At 38.5% G+C, this 18,034-nt stretch overlaps 1 protein-coding gene across 1 annotated transcript in view; it reads right to left on the bottom strand.

The window, feature by feature from the left end:
• Nucleotides 1-18,034, bottom strand: part of CCNI (cyclin I) — a 35,189-nt gene extending 17,155 nt beyond the window's left edge. Inside the window, exons 1-2 of the mRNA XM_042936138.1 lie at nt 17,479-18,034; nt 8,507-8,663 (exon numbers count right to left, since the gene is read on the bottom strand). Of these exons, the coding sequence (XP_042792072.1) occupies nt 8,507-8,620 (114 nt within the window). The 5' untranslated portion in view covers nt 8,621-8,663; nt 17,479-18,034. The remainder of the gene's footprint in view (nt 1-8,506; nt 8,664-17,478) is intronic.

Here is an 18,034-nt window from a genome sequence, read left to right as displayed (position 1 = left end):
CAGAGAACTAAATGTGACACTCAGTTGATTTCCCCCTTAATTTTGAAATGAAATTTTAAGTTTATTATTTATTTATTTTGAGAGAACTAGAGAGCACGTGGGGGATAGGCAACAGAGGGAGAAAGAATCCCAAGCAGGCTCTGCACTATTAGTGCAGAGCCTGACATGGACCTGAACTCATGAACCATGAGATCGTGACCTGAGCAGAAACCAAAAACAGGACTCTTAACTGAGCCACCCAGGAATCCCTTGAATGAAATTTTCTGAATAAAATTCTGAAGTTGGGAAGGATAGAGATGTAAGAAGCTAAGCAAAAGCCTCTGAAAAGGAAGAATGAGTTCAGCACCCTTCAGCAACCTCCCAAGTTCTCAGGTGGAATTCTTGGTTACACTCTAGGAGGGGGGCAAACCATAGGGAGATGAAGCCATACCCAACTGCTGCCCAGACTTCAATCAGCACCATCTCTGACTGGGTTAAAGTGATTCATCTCCTACTCAGTTTGCCCACCAAAAAAAGACTGAACCCTTCTGTAACAAGAAAACATCTAGAGCCTTTACAATTTTTCATAATGTTCAGCATCCAATTAAAAATTATTGGGTATGCTATATAGTATAATGCTAAGCAAAGTCAGTCAGAAAAAGGCAAATACCATATGATTTCACACATATGTGGAATTTAAGAAATGGAACAAACGAACAAAAGGGGAGAAAAAGAGAGAGACACACAAACCAAGAAACAGACTCTACTACAGAGAACAAGTTGATGGTTGCCAGAGGGGAGGATGGTGGGGGGGGGATGGGTGAAATAGGTGAAAGGGATTAAGAATACACTTATCTCGATGAGCACTGAATAAGGAATAGATATACCGAATCACTATATTGTACATCTGGACTCTAACACTGTATGTTAACAATACTGGAATTAAAATTAAAAACTTAATTAAGAAAAATTAAGCAGGTATGATAAAAGAACGAAGTGACCAAAAACCAAGAGAAAAAAGGGATAGCAACAAAAAGACCTAGATCTTTGAAAAGGACTTAAGGGACACGTGGGTGGCTCAGTCAGCTGAACATCCAACTCTTGGTTTCAGTTCAGGGCATGATCTCACGGTTCATGGGACAGGGCCCCACATCAGGCTCTGTGCTGACAGTGCAGAGCCTCTGCTTGGGATTCTCTCTCTCTCTGCCCCTCCCCTGCTCGTGCTCTCTTTCAAAATAAATAAATAAACATTTTTAAAAAAAGGAAAAAAAGGACTTAATATACAAGAAAATAGAGGAAAAGCAGGAAAATAAATGAAAAAATGAAGAATTTCACTAGAAAAATGATACCTATAAAAAAAATCCAAAAGGAAATTCTAGAACTAAAAAATATAGTAACTGAAATTAAGAACCCCATGTGAGGCAAATGAGACATGGTTGAACAACTACACTTCGAGGAAACCTTAATTTTAAATGTGTATCTTAAAATACAAGAATCAATTTTTTAAGCATCTACTTCAAGATAAAGAGCAGCAAATTACACAAAGGTAACAGAAGCAAGAAATGAAAAAAAGAGCAAAACTTAAAAAGAAAACAAATGTGTGGGGTGCCTGGGTGGCTCAGGTATCCAACTCGACCTCAGCTTAGGTCTGGATGCCACAGTCTTGAGTTCAAGCCCCACAATGGGTTCTGTGCTGGGTGGGAAGCCTACTTAAAAAAAAAAAAAAAAAAAAAAAAAAAAAAAAAGCAAATGTACAACAGGGAGTATCAACAGAACTAAAAGACTAATCCACAGATCTCTAGAAACACTAATCAAGAAAAAGCACAAATCAATAAGTAAATGAAAAAAGAACATTATTATGAACTTTTTCAATGTTAAAAAGATATTATAGGGCTGCCTGGGTGGCTCAGCTGGTTGAGCATCTGACTCTTGATTTACTCTCAGGTCGTGATCTCATGGTTGTGAGATCAACTCCCATGTGGGGGCTCTGTGCTGGGCATGGAGCCTGCTTACAATTCTCTCTCTCCCTCTCTCTTTCTCTGCCCCTCCCCTGCTCATGTGTGCACTCTCTCTACCTTTAAAAAAAAAGAAAAATGATATTAAACAACTTTACACAAATAATTTGACAATTTAAATGAAATAAATGAATTACTTGAAAAACACAATTTACAAAACTAAAATAAGATTTAAATGAAGACCTGATTAGTCTCACGTTTACCAAAGAAATTGAATTATTTAATACTTTCCCACAAATAAATCTCTAGGCCCCCAGTGGAACCTGCCAACCTTTAAGAAAGAAGTAACACCGACCTAAACAAATTGAGAGAGAGCATTTTTTTTAAAAAAAGCAGGAACATTTCCCAATTCATTTTACAAAGCCAGCATACTTTATTATGAAAACCTGACAAAAGGCATCACAAACCAATCTTACCCATGAATATAAATGCAAAATTCCTAAGCACACTGTTAACAAAATCCAATGATGTAAATAAAAAACCTTAACACCTATTTAAAAAAAAATCTCTTGACAAATTAAGGGAGATAATCTTCCTAATCTGATCAAGATGACCTAAAGAATATATAACAAATATTATAATGGTGAAATACTCAAAACTTTCCTCTCAAACTAAAACTGAGACAAAGATACTTGCTGCTTATATTCAGTGGGATTCTGGAGGCCCTAGCTAATTCCATAAAACAAGAAAAATAAATAAAAAGTATTAAGAACTGGATAGGAAGAAACAAAACCATGATTATTTACAGTAAACATGTCTATGTATAATATACAAAAATACAAATGAGTCCAGGATGCCTGGGTGGCTCAGTTGCTTAAGTGTGACTTTGGCTCAGGTCATGATCTCATGGTTTGTGAGTTCAAACCCCACCTTGGCCTCTGTGCTGACAGCTGGAGGTCTGGAACCTGCTTCGGATTCTGTGTCTCTAGCTCTCTCTCTGCCCCTCCCCAGCTCACGCGCTCTCTCTCTCAAAACTAATAAACATTAAAATTTTTTTAAATAAAAAAAATACAAATCAGTCTGTAAGCTAATTTAGTATGATCAATATATAAAAAGCTATTTTATTTCCATATACCAGTGTACAGAAACAGCATATTAAAAAAATAAAAAATCTAAAATACCATTTGTAATAGCCTCACCAAGACTCAAATATCTAGAAATAAACCTAAACTACCAACCATTATTAAAAGAAACTTAGGACCAACTTTAATTTTTTTTTTTTTTTAACATTTATTCAGTTTTGAGAGACAGAGCACAAGCAGAGGAAGTGGGGCTAGAGACAGAGAGAGAGAGAGAGAGAGAGAGAGAGACAGACAGAATCTGAAGCAGGCTCCAGGCTCCGAGTTGTCAGCACACAGCCTGACAAGGGGCTCAAACTCATGAACCGTGAGACCATGCCCTGAGCCGAAGTCAGATGCTTTACGGACTGAGCCACCCAGATGCTCCGGAGGACCAACTTTAAAGAACATGGCGAGATAGTCTATGTTCATGAAATGGAAGACTCATATTACAAAGAATTCTCCCCAAACTGACAGATTCAGTAACTGACTCCCCAAACTTTTTAACTGACCAGTGCATTTTAAAATATATTCAAAGAGCAAAGGGCTAACAACAGCCAACACAATCTTGAGAAAAACACAAAGTTTATGCCACCAAACACTTATTATAATGCTATAATAACTAAGGCAGTGCAGTATTTAAAGAGAGGGAGGGGCACCGGGGTGGCTCAGTTGGTTAAGCGTCCAACTTCGGCTCAGGTCATGATCTCACTGCTTGTGAGTTCGAGCCATGCATTGGGCTTTGTGCTGACAGCTCAGAACCTGGAGCCTACTTCGGATTCGGTCTCCCTCTCTGTCTGCCCCTCCCCCCTCTCACCCTCTGTCTCTCTCTCTCTCAAATATAAATAAACATTTTAAAAAAATGTTTTAAAAAAAAAAGGCGGCTTTAAAAACAAGTTCAATAAGCCAACATGACACTGCTGCCAAAACTAAACTAAACAAAATTTAGGCTGCTTTAATGAAATTATCAAACCAAGATAAAGTAATAGTTTCACTTCATTGCTTATTATTAACTACAACTGAAAGATCACAACTTAAGAAACACACTAAAAAGAGTAGATCTTGAAAAAGAAACCCTGGGGTGGTACGAGAGAAATCTTAATCAAAAAATGGTTAAAAAACAAGAGAGATGTCGCACAGTGAAGGAAACAATCAACAAAACTAAGAGGCAGCCTACAGAATGGGAGAAGATATTTGCAAATGACTATCGGATAAAGGGTTAGTATCCAAAATCTAGGAAGAATTTACCAAACTCAACACCCAAAAAACAAATAATCTAGTGCAGAAATGGGCAGAAGACATGAACAGACACTTTTTCAAAGAAGACATCCAGATGACTAACAGACACATGAAAAGATGCTCAGCCTCACTCGTCATCAGGGAAATACAAATCAAAACCACAATGAGATACCACCTCACACCTGTCAGAATGGCTAAAATGAACAACTCCGGAAACAACACATGGTGGCAAGAATGCGGAGAAAGAGGAACATTTTTGCACTGCTATTTGGAACGCAAACTGGTGCAGCCACTATGGAGAACAGTATGGAGGTTCCTCAAAAAATTAAAAACAGACCTACCCTACAACCCAGCAATTGCACTGCCAGGTATTTATCCGAAGGATACAAAAATGCCGATTTGAAGGGGCACATGCACTCTAATGTTTATAGCAGCACTAACAACAAAGTATGGAAAGAGCCCAAATGTCCATCAACTGACGAATGGATAAAGAAGATGTGGGGTGTGTGTACATATATACATACAATGAAATATTACTCACAATTAAAAAAATGAAATCTTGCCATTTGCAACAATGTGAATGCAACTAGAAAGTATTATGCTAAGCAAAATAAGTCAGTCAGAGAAAGACAAATATATGATTTCACTCCTATGTGGAATTTAAGAAACACAACAGATGAACATAAGGGAAGGGAAGCAAAAATAAGATAAAAACAGGGAGACAAACCGTAAGAGACTCTTAAATACAGAGAACAAACTAAGGGTTGCTGGAGGGGAGGTGGGTAGAGGAATAGGTTAAATGGGTGATGGGCACTAAGGAGGGCACTTTTAGTGATGAGCACTGGGTGTCATATGTAAGAGATGAGTCGCTGGGTTCTACTCCTAAAACCAAGACTACACTGTATGTTAACTAACTTGAATTAAAAAGAGAGAGAGAGAGAAAGAAAGAAAGAAAGAAAGAAAGAAAGAAAGAAAGAAAGAAAGAAAGGGAAAGAGATGACTTTTTGGGCTTAACACATCTTTGAATAGATAAAGGGCTACCACTCAAAACAAGGAGATTTATTCTGTATTGCTCCAGTGGACAAAACTAGAACCAGTAAGTGGCCACTAGAAAGAAGGAGTTTTCAGGTTCAATTTAGGAAAAACTTGACAATAATTTATAGTTTTTCCATAGTAGAATGAATAAAATATCCAAAACAGAGGATCACTTACCAGAGATGTTAGAAGGAGAACTTTTCTACTGTGTGGTTAGAGTAAATCAGTGATTCCCAAATCTAATTCATGTTAATAAAACTATAAAGCTTTTTAAAATACATATTTCCATAATTGCCACCACAAGCCCAAGAAGTCTGAGTGAGGTCTGGAATCTCTGTAAGAAGTCTCCTGGGTGACTCTGATACACTCAGAAGCCCAGTGGCTCGAGATCATGTATTGGAAACTACATAATTATATGGCCTTTGAAGATTCCTTAGAGTTTCAAACTTCTAATGAAAACCATCTTTATAGTAACAGCTTCAAGCATAGTTTTGTCTTTGCATATGAAAAGCACTTTAGCAAAATAAAGAATATCTGAAAGTGCATGTCACTTTGACCAGTCTTCAATTTTTCCCCCAAATTCATATAACAAAATTATCGTGTAATTGAACGTACTATTATGTAAAAGAACTTCTCTAACCTGAAATAATTACAAAGAAATGAGATGTTTACTACTATATTATATGCCAGTAAATGTTTACTACTATATTATATGTCTATTATATGCCAGTAAATAAAATAACACAACCCTAGCCCAAAGGAACTCACAATCACATCATTAGGAAATTATAATATTGTGTGCTATAAGGGAAGTAAAAAGTGCTGTAGGAGCACACACACAGGGAGTGATAGATGTATAACATTCTCGTGTGACCACTCTGTTCTAAACTTGGGGATACGAGCTGCAGATTAAAAGAGAACTGTAAGAGAGTGATCCAGAGGTACAGTTTAGGTAGAGAAAGAAACATAAGGAAACTGAAGGAAAGACACAAAGCAGAAAATTAAAATATTTTATTTTTCCATTTTTACCAGCACTTAAAAAAACATTAGAAAAGTTGGACAAAGTATGTATATGGCTTAACAACAAGACTGTTTCTTTTCTGCAAGAAATCAAGAAGGGAAAACATGATTAGAAGTAATAGTGGAAAAAGAAGTAAAAAAGCCAGTCCGTGAAGAGTGATAGAAGAAAATAAAAAAATTTGAACTAGAATACAGAAGTGTCCTTGGGGGTTACTATAGAAAGTGGCTCCAGCCCTTACAGCTCTTTCCTCTTATCTCTACCTTATTCCCTATCTCCATCAGAACAAGCCCATCCACATTTGAGAATTAACTTTGGCTTCTACTTGATGTTACTAAAAGCAAATCCTTAAGTATTCCCTCTTAGAAGTTTAATACTGTTCTATTCTCTGGTATTACCTCAGTAGTATTTACTAAGTCACCTATAGAAATAGGCCAGGTTAAGTGATAACATAGCAATATACTATAATCTTGGTAGAGTACCACCTTTAAAGACTATGTTGTAAAAGAATATTATTGTTGGTTACATGCTGACTCAAGGAGACAGCAGAAGAAGGAAGAAAGAAATGGTTCTAAAGCCAGGTGTATTTAAGCTTTGAGGCATACCAGAATGTCAGAACATAAGGACAGGAATTTCAGTTTTCTCACTGATGTATCTTCAATGCTTAAAGTGCTCAGAATGTAGCAGATACTTAATGAACATTTACTGAATGACTGAATTCCCAAGTAATCTAAAAAAAATCACACAAGATGGGGTGCCTAGGTGGCTCAGTTGGTTAAGAGTCCGACTCTTGATTTCAGCTCAGGTCATGATCTCATGTTTCATGGGATTGAGCCCCACATCGGACTCTGTGCTGATGGCGCAGAGCCTGCTTGGGATTCTGTCTCTCCCTCTCTCTTCCCCTTCCCAGCTTGTACTCTTTTGCTCTCTCTCAAAATAAACTTTAAAAAAATAGTAATAAAAAAATTAAAAATCACACAAGTACATAAAAGTAAAAACTGAAAACAAAGTATAATGGGAAGAGAACTACCTCAGGTTCAAATTATAACTCTACTACTTATTAAAGTCTTGAGTCCTGGGGCACCTGGGTGGCTCAGTCAGTTAAGCGTCCGATTTCGGCTCAGGTCATGAATCTCAAAGTCCGTGAGTTCGAGGCCTGCATCAGGCTCTGTGCTGACAGCTACAGCCTGGAGCCTGCTTTGGATTCTGTGTCTCCCTCTCTCTCTGACCCTCCCCCATTCATGCTCTGTCTCTCTCTGCCTCAAAAATAAATAAACGTTAAAAAAAATTATAATTATAAAGTCTTGAGCAAAGGGACTATTACCTATTTCAAAGGATTAAATATGGTAACACACTCCAGATAACTAATTTCAATCTGCTAAATGACAAGTAAGTAACAATAAATGCAAAACATTTTTCATCAGCTTGTGACAAAGAATGACAGAAATAGGTTAGAATTAGAAGATGCATTTAGATTTCAAAAACCTACAAACAAAGGTTAACCTAAACCAACAAAGGAGGAACTCAGATATTTGCTATTCATTTACCTACACAGATCAAAATTTCTTGGCCACTGTTCTTTATCCCAAGCACAATGCAAGATACTAGGGATAAAAAGAGCTTATACAATAAGCTTTGGAAGTGCATAAACTGAATAATTATTTGTTAAAAAAAAAAAAAAACCATTAATAGGATTATATGTTAGAAGCATATACATTTCTAAAAGAAAAGGCATATGGCTAATAGTAATTGAGTGGTAAGAAGCCTATCTCTCTAGAAGCATCCAACATTGGCATTATCTTAGTAGCTTACTTGAACCCCTTATAAATATTCAAGAAAGAAAGAACAATTTTTGTGTACTAAAGATAATTTCAGCTTCCATAGCTAACTATATACCTAGAAATAAAGAAGGCTTATTGGTGTTAGCACTGGGCTATAGTGAAAGAGAACAAATATATCTTCTTAAAGCTGTAACTCAGATAACAAAAGCTAACAAAAAGTTCATTCTTGTTTCAGAATGAAACAAGAAGTTTCTTAAATAAAAAATAGAGCATATCCTTTAATAGTATGTATTTCTCCCAGGCAGTGTCAAGACACCACTATATGAGAGTAGTACACTTATTTCTAAGTCATCTATCTAGAGTGAAGAGAAAAATTATTACCTGATTGGTAGGCATTTTCGGCACATTCACCTTCCACATCTGGGCTTCCCTAGAGATTGCCTTTTCCAACAGGAAAGACAATCTCTGGTTTTCCAAAGGCCCTGGAAACTTCATGATATCCTTTGGATCTGCCTGCCTCCCAGCTTGATGTAGCTACCTATAAAATCAAATATAAAACAATGCTTTTTCTTTAATTATAGAGTACATGTAGCATTGTACAAATATGTTGTTCTTATTAAGCAATTCATAAAACAAAATAAGAATGTTACAAGGCAGTATAGGATTTCATAGGTCTTTAAAATACATTAAAACGTTACAATAATTATGTTACCTAAACATATTCACTTTTAATATGAAACCCAGTAGTAAAGACAATAAAAACATGGACATATAATTGATAGAACCTATAGACTCTGAAGAAAATATATTATTACATCTCAAATTGTGCCAACAAATTTTAAGTCATTGGATTTTCATACTAGTAATTCTTAGAAGTAGTTATCTCAAATATTCCTCTTAAAAATCTAATCAGATAAAGGTTACTAACCTTTTCTTTCATTAAAAAAAAAATGAAATCCATAGCATTATATCCCACTCATACCCATATAATCAGTATGAAATCGCCTTTATTTGTGCTTCCAATACAGTGTCCGCTAACACAGAACTATTTATATTAGAATTAAATGAAGTTAAAATATAATTCCTCAGTCACAACTGCCCCATTTCAAATGCTCAATAGCCACATGTAGTTTGTGGATACTGCATCAGATAGTGCAGAAAAGGAACATCTGTATCACTGCAGAAAGTCTACTAGAGAGTGATCATCTAGAAAACTCAACAATAAAGTGACAGGCACCCTAAAATAAGCAAGTCTAAAGAGCAACAGTCCAGATCAGTGCAGTGCAACTGAAAGTCCAGGAGAAAGGTCTTTAAGTTTTTTTTTTTTTGTTTTTTTTTTTTTTTTAAATAATAGAATAAAAGAAAGAAAGAAAAGAAAAGAAAAAGAAACTAGAGACTGAGAGGTACAACCATGCTTAGAAAATTGGATTGAGGGGTGCCTACGTGGGCTCAGCTGGTTAAGTATCTGACTTGATTTCAGCTCAGGTCACTATCTCAAGGTTTGTGAGATCAAGCACAACCCCACCCCCCCAACCCCACCCCCAGTGCTGACAGCACAGAGCCTACTTGGGATTCTCTCTCTCTCTGCCCTTCCCCCACTCACACTCTGTCCTTTTGTCTCTCTCAAAATAAAAAGAAAATTGGATTGAGAAGCTAAGATGTGGCAAGACTCAACTAGATTTGATAAAAGCTAAGGAAATGAAAGGGTAATGAAAGGGTAATTAACATCAGAAAAAGATTATGCAAGAAGGCAAACGTAATAATATCGACATTTACATAACAATAATGAATATACTAAATAGGGATTTTATCAAACAGATAAAACTGCACTGAGAAGATGAGAGGTATTACAAGGTAAAACGAGAGCCACCCCTTTACATGTCACAGTAGGAAAACTATTATCTAAAACTGAAATATCAAAAAACAGTAGGGCAAGTTATTTGAAAATATCTTAAATAACAAGAGAAACAGATAAGTGCTCAGAGATTCACCTCAAGAAAGTGAGAAAAGGGTGAGAAGTCCAGAAGCAGGAGACTGCAGTTCTTCATTATAAACCTTATATAACAATTTCATTTTTCAACTGTGTATATTATGTATGCACTTCAGATTTATGGGATTTAAAAAAAATTTAAATGTCTAGAATTGACATGAAAATTTGTTTTAAATAAAATTAAAAATTTTTTTAAACAAATAAACTTATTCAATTTCCATGCCACCCTTATCCTCAACTCCAGGTACTCTTTCTTTTCTGTAACTTAAATCCAAGTTAGTTTACAGCATAGTAATGGTTTTAAGAAAATTAAGTGACTCATCACTTACATATAACACCCAGTGCTCATCCCTAAAAGTGCCCTCATTAATGTCCATCACCCATTTAGCCCATTCCCCCCAATCAACTCCCCTCCAGCAACCCTGTTTATTCTCTGTAATTAGGAGTCTCTTGTGGTTTACCTCCCTGTTTTTCTTACTTTTCCTTCCCTTCTCCTATTTTGTTTCACTTCTTAAATTCCACATAGGAGTGAAATCTTATTTGTCTTTCTCTTATTTTGCTTAGCATAATACACTCTAGTTCCATCCACACTGTTGCAAATGGCAAGATTCCATTTTTTTTTAACTGCCGAGAAATATTCTGTTGTATATATATACCACATCTTCTTTATCCATTCATTAGTTGATAGACATTTGGGCTCTTTCCATACTTTGTTGATAGTACTGCTATAAACATTGGGGTGCATGTGCCCCTTCAAATCAGCATTTTTGTATCCTTTGGATAAATACCTGGCAGTGCAATTGCTGGGTCACAGGGTAGTTTCTGTTTTTGGGGTATTTTTGAGAAACTATTTTCCAGAGTGTCTGCACCACTATGCATTCCCACCAACAGTGCAAAAGTGTTCCCCTTTCTCTGCATCCTCGTCAACATGTTATTTCCAGAGTTGTTCATTTTAGCCATTTTGACAGGTGTGAGGTGGTATCTCATTGTGGTTTTGATTTGTATTTCCCTGATGATGAGTGAGGTTGAGCATCTTTCCATGGGTCCATTAGTCATCTGGATGTCTTCTCTGAAAAAGTGTCTGTTCATGTCTTCTGCCCATTTCTTCACTAGATTTGTTTTTTGGGTGTTGAGTTTGATAAATTCTTCCTAGGTTTTGGATACTAACCCTTTATCCAATAGTCATTTGCAAATATCATCTCCCATTCTGTAGGCTGCCTCTTAGTTTTGTTGTTTTTTTCACTGTGCAGCTTTTTATCTTGACGAGGTCCCAATGGTTCATTTTTGCTTTTGTTTTCCTTGCCTCTGAGACATGTCTAGTAAGAAGTTGCCACAGAGAAGTCAAAGAGGTTATTACCTGTGTCCTCCTCTAGGATTTTGATGGTTTCTTGTCTTACATTTAGGCCTTTCATACATTTTGAGTTTATTTCGTGTACAGTGTAAGAAAGTGGTCATTCTTCTGCATGTTACTGTCCAGTTTTCCCAACAACACTTGCTGTCTTTTTTTTTCCATTGGATATTCTTTCCTGCATTGTCAAAGATTAGTTGGCCACACATTTGTGGTTCCATTTCTGGGTTCTGTATTCTGTTCCATTGATTCATGTGTCTGTTTTTGTGCCAGTACCAGGTTCTATCCCTTCCCACTATACCTCCTATGAAATAATAAACTATAGGATAATGAAATGATACCTACCAATATTATCTTTTTATCACTCATAGAACCCTGATAAAACTGGGACTCAACCAAAGGCTGGTTTCAATCCTTGGGGCAAAAAACAAAAACAACCAAGAAGCAAAACAAACAAACCCAAATCTAATCTTTCACAAGCCAATCCTTCAAATGTTTGAAAGCGGCTACCATGCCCACCAACTCATCTTTTTCATAGCTGTAAAACTGTTCAAGGTTTCCTCACATGACATGATTTCTGTTCTTCTAAATTAGCACCAGTTTAAGTATTGATACAGTCTAAGATCATTAGCTATTTTTTCGGAGTCTGCATCACACTATCAATTCAGATAGAATTTATGGTCAACTACAACTCTTAAGACTTACTAAGGTACACTCAGGCAAATTCTCTTCACCTGCCCTACTCCATTGTGCGTGCAGTTTTGGTGCCCTTTTTTTGAAGGTAGAGGGGACCTTGTTCAGGACCATAAATATACTCTTTCTTTTTAAAAAAAGTCATCTTGAAGGAGAGTCACCTTATTAGATTCTAACTATTGTTACATTATGCTGAGGTGTTCTGAGATTCCAATTTTGTTGCCTTGGTAGTTTTCCCAGATTCTCTAAAATTAGATGAACAAAGTCACTATAATTTCATCTGAAGCAGATATAAATATTAACCTTGGAAATGGAGTATAAGCTAGATGACCATCTGTTAAGAGATATTTAGAAAAAACACCTATATTAGTTGGAGATTAAACTTCATTGGTTCTAAGGCTTCTTCTTTACCATTTTAGTACATAATTAACTCTTGTCGAAAGTTACCTGTTTCATTCCATTAGCTATACCCAACAGGGTGGCTCACCAGGATCCCCCAACTTTCTCAACATTCTCCAATGGCTAGCTGCCCCTGTGATTACTCTTCCCTCAAAATGTTTGCTTTGAAAATTACTTTTAAATCGGATGAATAGGGGACAGAGATGCACGCACAGCATCAAATCATGTAAAGAGTAACCTCAGATTCAAGAGATTCCTGTTCTTCAATCTTCTACAGTTAAGATTCTAAGACTTTCAAATATTTAGATGCTTTAACAATTGTTTTTAAAACAAAGGAATCTGGGTCAAAGAAGAAATCATGAGGGAAATTAGAAAATACTTCAAGATGAATGAAAAAGAAAACCTAATATGCCAAAACTCATAGGGTGCAAGTGGAGCAAACTATACCAAAAGCAAATCAGAAAAAATATGAGCAGAAATTAATGAAGGAATAGAGAAATAGAGAAAAATCAATGAAACCAAAAGTTGGTTCTTTGAAAAGATCAACAAAATTGGCAAACCTTTAGCTACACCAACCAAGAAAAAACAGAAAGGTTAAAGTACTAAAATCAGGAATAAAGAGAAGACATTACCACCTATGCTGTAGAAATAAAAGGTATTATAAAGAAATTTTATGAATTGTTTGCAAATAAATTGGACAATTTGCATGAAATGGACAAGCACCTAGAACCACAGATTATCAAAATGGACTTCAAAAGAAACAGAAAAAGCTGAACAGCCATACAAGAAACTGATTCAGTAAACAAACAATTGTCAAAGAAAAGCCTATGCCCAAGTGGCTTCACTAGTGAATTCTACCAAACATCTGCAGAAAAATTTTAAAAATTCTTCACAAACTCCTCCAAAAAATAAATAGCATTTCTCAACTTACTTTATGAGGCCAGTGAAGCAAAAACAATAGCACTAGAAAACTATTGATGAACATCTATTCTTCTTTTAATTTTTAATTTTTATTTATTTTTGAGAGAGAGAGACAGGCAGAGAGCAAGCAGGGGAGGGGCACAGAGAGAGAGAGAGAGACACAGAATTCGAAGCAGGCTCCAGGCTCTGAGCTATCAGCACAGAGCCCAATGCAGGGCTCGAACCCATGAACCATGAGATCATGACCTGAGTCGAAGTCAGACGTCTAACCGACTGAGCCATCCAGGTGCCCCATGAACATCTCTTCTAAATGCAGATGTGGAATTCCTTAACAAAATACTAGCAAAAAAAAAAAAAAAAAAAAAAAGATTATACACCATAATCAAGTGGGATTTAGCCCAGGACTGCATAGTTGCTTTAACATTCAGGAAATCAATTTATGTAATACACCACATGAAAATGAGTAAATAAAGGAACCATTCTTTGTTCACACTAGGGGAATGTAACAAAAAATAAAGAGTTAAAACTTCCTTTATCTTTCAAAAATAAGACATAAATAATCCAAGTGAAAGAAAAAAGCACGGAGGACACTTGCAGAAATATTCCAGATCAGAGGCTACAGAAAAATGGAAGTTCAGTATCTGACCGTAGACTCAATCCTGTAGTGGGAAGATAAACTGCTAAAAGTCATTACTGGGTCAACTGACATAATGGGAACAGACAAATTAAAGTAGATGTTATCAATGTTAAGGTCACCTGGGTGGCTCAGTCGGGTTGAGCTCAGGTCACGATCTCACGGTTGGGAGTTTGAGCCCCATGCCAGGCTCTGTGCTGATAGCTCAGAGCCTGGACCCTATTTGGATTCTGTCTCTCTGCCCCTCATGCTCTCTCCTCTCAAAAAGTAAACATTTTAAAAAGATTTTTAAAAAATGTTATCAATGTTAAACTTACTAATGATAACTTTACTGCGATTCTATAAGAGAATATTCGTATTTTTGGGGAAATACACAGTAAAATACTTAGGAGTAAAGGGCCATAATGCATGCAACATATATATGCGACAAAGAAAGAGAGGATAAATGATAAAACAAGTGGGGTGATATATTAATGACAGATGAATCTAGGAATAGGGTTTCTTTTTGAAATTACTCTCAAGTTAAGAATGTTGGAAAACCTCCCCCCCCCCCCCCAACAGAAGACAAGTTATGGAAGTATTTATATTACCAGGATACCTTTTAGGTTCCTTTTTTAAGATTCTAGTAAGACAAATAATGGTACAGTGAAGAAAACATTAACTTGAGTTTTGTTTCTCTGATAATGTACAAGTTTGTTTTCTGATGTGTAAAATAGATTAAGTTAGATGAATAATGAAACCTGCTGAAGAATAAAATACAGGGGCGCCTGGATGGCTTAGGTTGTTGAGCGTCCAACTTCGGCTCAGGTCATGATCTCACTGCTCATGGGTTCAAGCCCCATGTCCCGTCGATGCTAACAGCTCAGAGCCTGGATGGAGCCTGCTTCGGATTCTGTGTCTCCCTCTCTCACTGCCCCTCACTTAACGCTCTCTCCTTCTCAAAAATAAACATTAAAAAAAATTTTTTTTAAAAGAATAAAATACACTTAAAATATAATTTTACTGTTTGAAATACTAGAACTTTATGGTTATGTATATGTTATTATTTTATGCCATTAGTTACATCCAAAACTTTGAGTGCTCAGACAGCTAGAAGTCTCTAGGAACTAAGAAACAAAAAGACTGTTTTGGTTGGCATATTCCATACACTTCTAACTTTACAGTAGTTTCACATTTCTCTTGCCATTCTTTCACTTACCACTGCTGCTTCTTTCTCCATGTTTATCAAATAACTTAATGTATGAGTGAATAGTTTATAAAATGCCTACTGTACAGCATAAACTATATTACAAATCTACATACAGAGCCTCCTGCTCTTCTAAGAAAACGTGCTGCACAGGGCTGGATAAACAACAGAAACTTTATTAACACAGAATTCTTATCTTTATTATCACCATAACACCGACTCCATTAAAATAATTCTGTACTGATGCTGACTTCTGGAACTAAGTTCCTATTCTAAAAAGAGGGATTTTAATGTGACCATCTTGACTTTATGTTCCTAACCTAATAAAGAACTGCAGGTACTTGTAATTCCAAAACAGCCTGCTGTTTGCTTCCCTAGCTCCATGCCTTTCCACACACTGTTCTTTCAACCCGAAATGTCCTTCTCTAGCTGGCACCTCCCTTTCTACAGAGCTGTCATTTGCACAGGTCTGTAAATAGTACCCTGCCTTCTCACATCTGTACTTGGACATAATCCTACTTTTGAATTTATCTGCTGTGTGATAGACCTGTCTCTCCCACTAACCCTGAGTTCTTTGATAGCAAACGCTCCAGAGTTTAGCACTATGCCTAATAAATAGCTTATGCTTAAGTTCTGAATAAGAAAAAGCAATCAGTGCTTACAACTCAGCCAGGTATTGTTCAAAGTATTTATTACACCATATGAACTCATTTAATCTTTATACAACCTAACAAAGTTGGTATTATTAAACCCATTTTTAAAGATGAAGAAAGGTACAGAAAGGTACCTTTCGTTTTTAAAGTGTTTTACAATCGGAATAAAACGTGTACACGCTCTCAGCTTCCAATCTTCACCAAAAAACATCGTAGAGCTCCATTCTAACCTACTGGGAGTCACACTGTCGCTTAAACCCAGTTATTCGTCGCTGCAAATCATCGCTACCGTGCCTTCCCCACACATGCTGATTCTAACTAGTCTGCTCTACATCAGTAGTAAGAAATTTATCCCAGTCCAGAAGTTCAGAATCTCCCATCCTTCGGGTTCCAAATCTGCAAACCTAAACCCTGTTCATTCTTCACCTATTTGTCCACTACCTTCTATCTCATCTACCACAAATCACGTGGAAAAAGCAGAAGCAGGTAATCCTATCGTTAATGTTTTCAACAAATGCATTTTTCGGTAAAGAGAGTCTACAACATAGGCTGTTCGGGTTTGAATTCTGGCCATCCGGCTCTAGCTGTCACCTACAGGGTAGATTACTTCATCCTGTGGACCCTCAGTTTTCCTCTTGGATAAACTAAGGCTCCCGAACTACCTGCCTCACCACGAGTCCTTTTGAGGCTTCAGTGAGTTGCAAACTGCTTTGAACAATGCCGTCAGATAAAAAGGTTCAACAAGTGTTATTTATTAACATCATACCCTGCTCCTCAAACGCTGAGGCGCTCTCCACTGAGAGAATAAAAAAGCTGAAGACTTGAGCTTGACATTCAGAGGCTTTCAGTGACTCCATTCTACCTCCCCAGGAACACCTTCCACTACTTTGCTACCCAACTCTCAACCCTTGCCCAAATGACCTGCAAAGGAACCTCGAGCTCAAGAGGGGGCCGTTCTGTCCTCTTTTCAAAATTTCGGGTACTTCAACCCCGCCTTTCTAGCTCACCTCCTTTCCAATTTCCCCCACCCACTCACACCCGGGGTAACATTCCCCTCCCGCGAGCGCCCGCAGTACTGGCCGTTCAACGGATCGTTTGGCATTCATTCCGCTTTGCAATGTCAATTATCTTCCTTTGGCTCCCGCAGTAGCGTTGAAGTCTAAGGGTGGGGGTGTGTCTCCTTCTTTGTGTGTTACACAGGCTCGAGGTGCCCAGTGCACCAAAGTAGACAATTTGCTGCTGCTACAAAAAAGTTCCTCGCTGACAAAAAACTAGCCCGAAAGGGAACACAGCAGTGCCGTTTACAAACTGGGCAGGTGCTGAACCGTTCTGGCGTGGAGAGGGCGGAGTGGGGGGTGGTCGCGAAGGTTTCCTTTGGAGGGGGAGGCGGGGGCCGGGCCTCAACCCGGGAGCGCGGCTCCCGGAGCTTCCCTTCGAGTGGCACTGGGTGGAGGGGCAATAGGGGCGCGGGGGGCGGGGCGCGAGCGCGGGGCGCGGAGACGCGAGTCCCCCCCCACCCGCCCCCTCACCTTCTCCTCCTCTTCCTCCTCCTCCTCCTCCTCCTCCCCGGCGGAGCTGTAGGCCTCACAGTGGTGACGCGGGGTCATCCGGGGGCCCGTTACCACCCCATTTTCCTCAGCGCGCGTCGGCGGGGCGCGCGGGACGAGGACCGGACCGACTGAGGAGGGAGAAGAGGGGGAACCGGGCCGGGGGAGCGCGGGCGCTGGCGATCGAGCGGGACGCACGGCTGTGGCCGGTGGGTCAGCGAATTAGTTCCATGACTTCCCCGGACCTGAGGCTGCCGCGGCCACCGCCGGTCCCACTCCTCCAACCGCCGCCGCTAGTGCCCGGGTGGGGAGGGGGTTCCCTCTCGCCATAGGGCGGCGGGGGCCGGGGAGAGGCGGGGGGTGAGACCGGCTCTGCCCCTGCCCGGGGGAAGCGCCTCCGAGGGGAAATGGTGAAAAGGGGGGAATGGGAGAAAAAGGAAAAAAAAGGGGAAGGGGGGGAAAATAAGAAAAAGCGAGACAGAAGCGCTGCCGCGTCCGCTCGCGGGGAAGGCTGGGGAGGGAGGGGAGGGAAGGAAGA

The sequence above is a fragment of the Panthera leo genome, chromosome B1 (assembly GCF_018350215.1).
Source record: "Panthera leo isolate Ple1 chromosome B1, P.leo_Ple1_pat1.1, whole genome shotgun sequence".
Lineage (NCBI taxonomy): Eukaryota > Metazoa > Chordata > Mammalia > Carnivora > Felidae > Panthera > Panthera leo.
The sequence above is the reverse complement of the archived record's forward strand: the minus strand, read 5'-3'. Positions and strand labels throughout refer to the sequence as shown.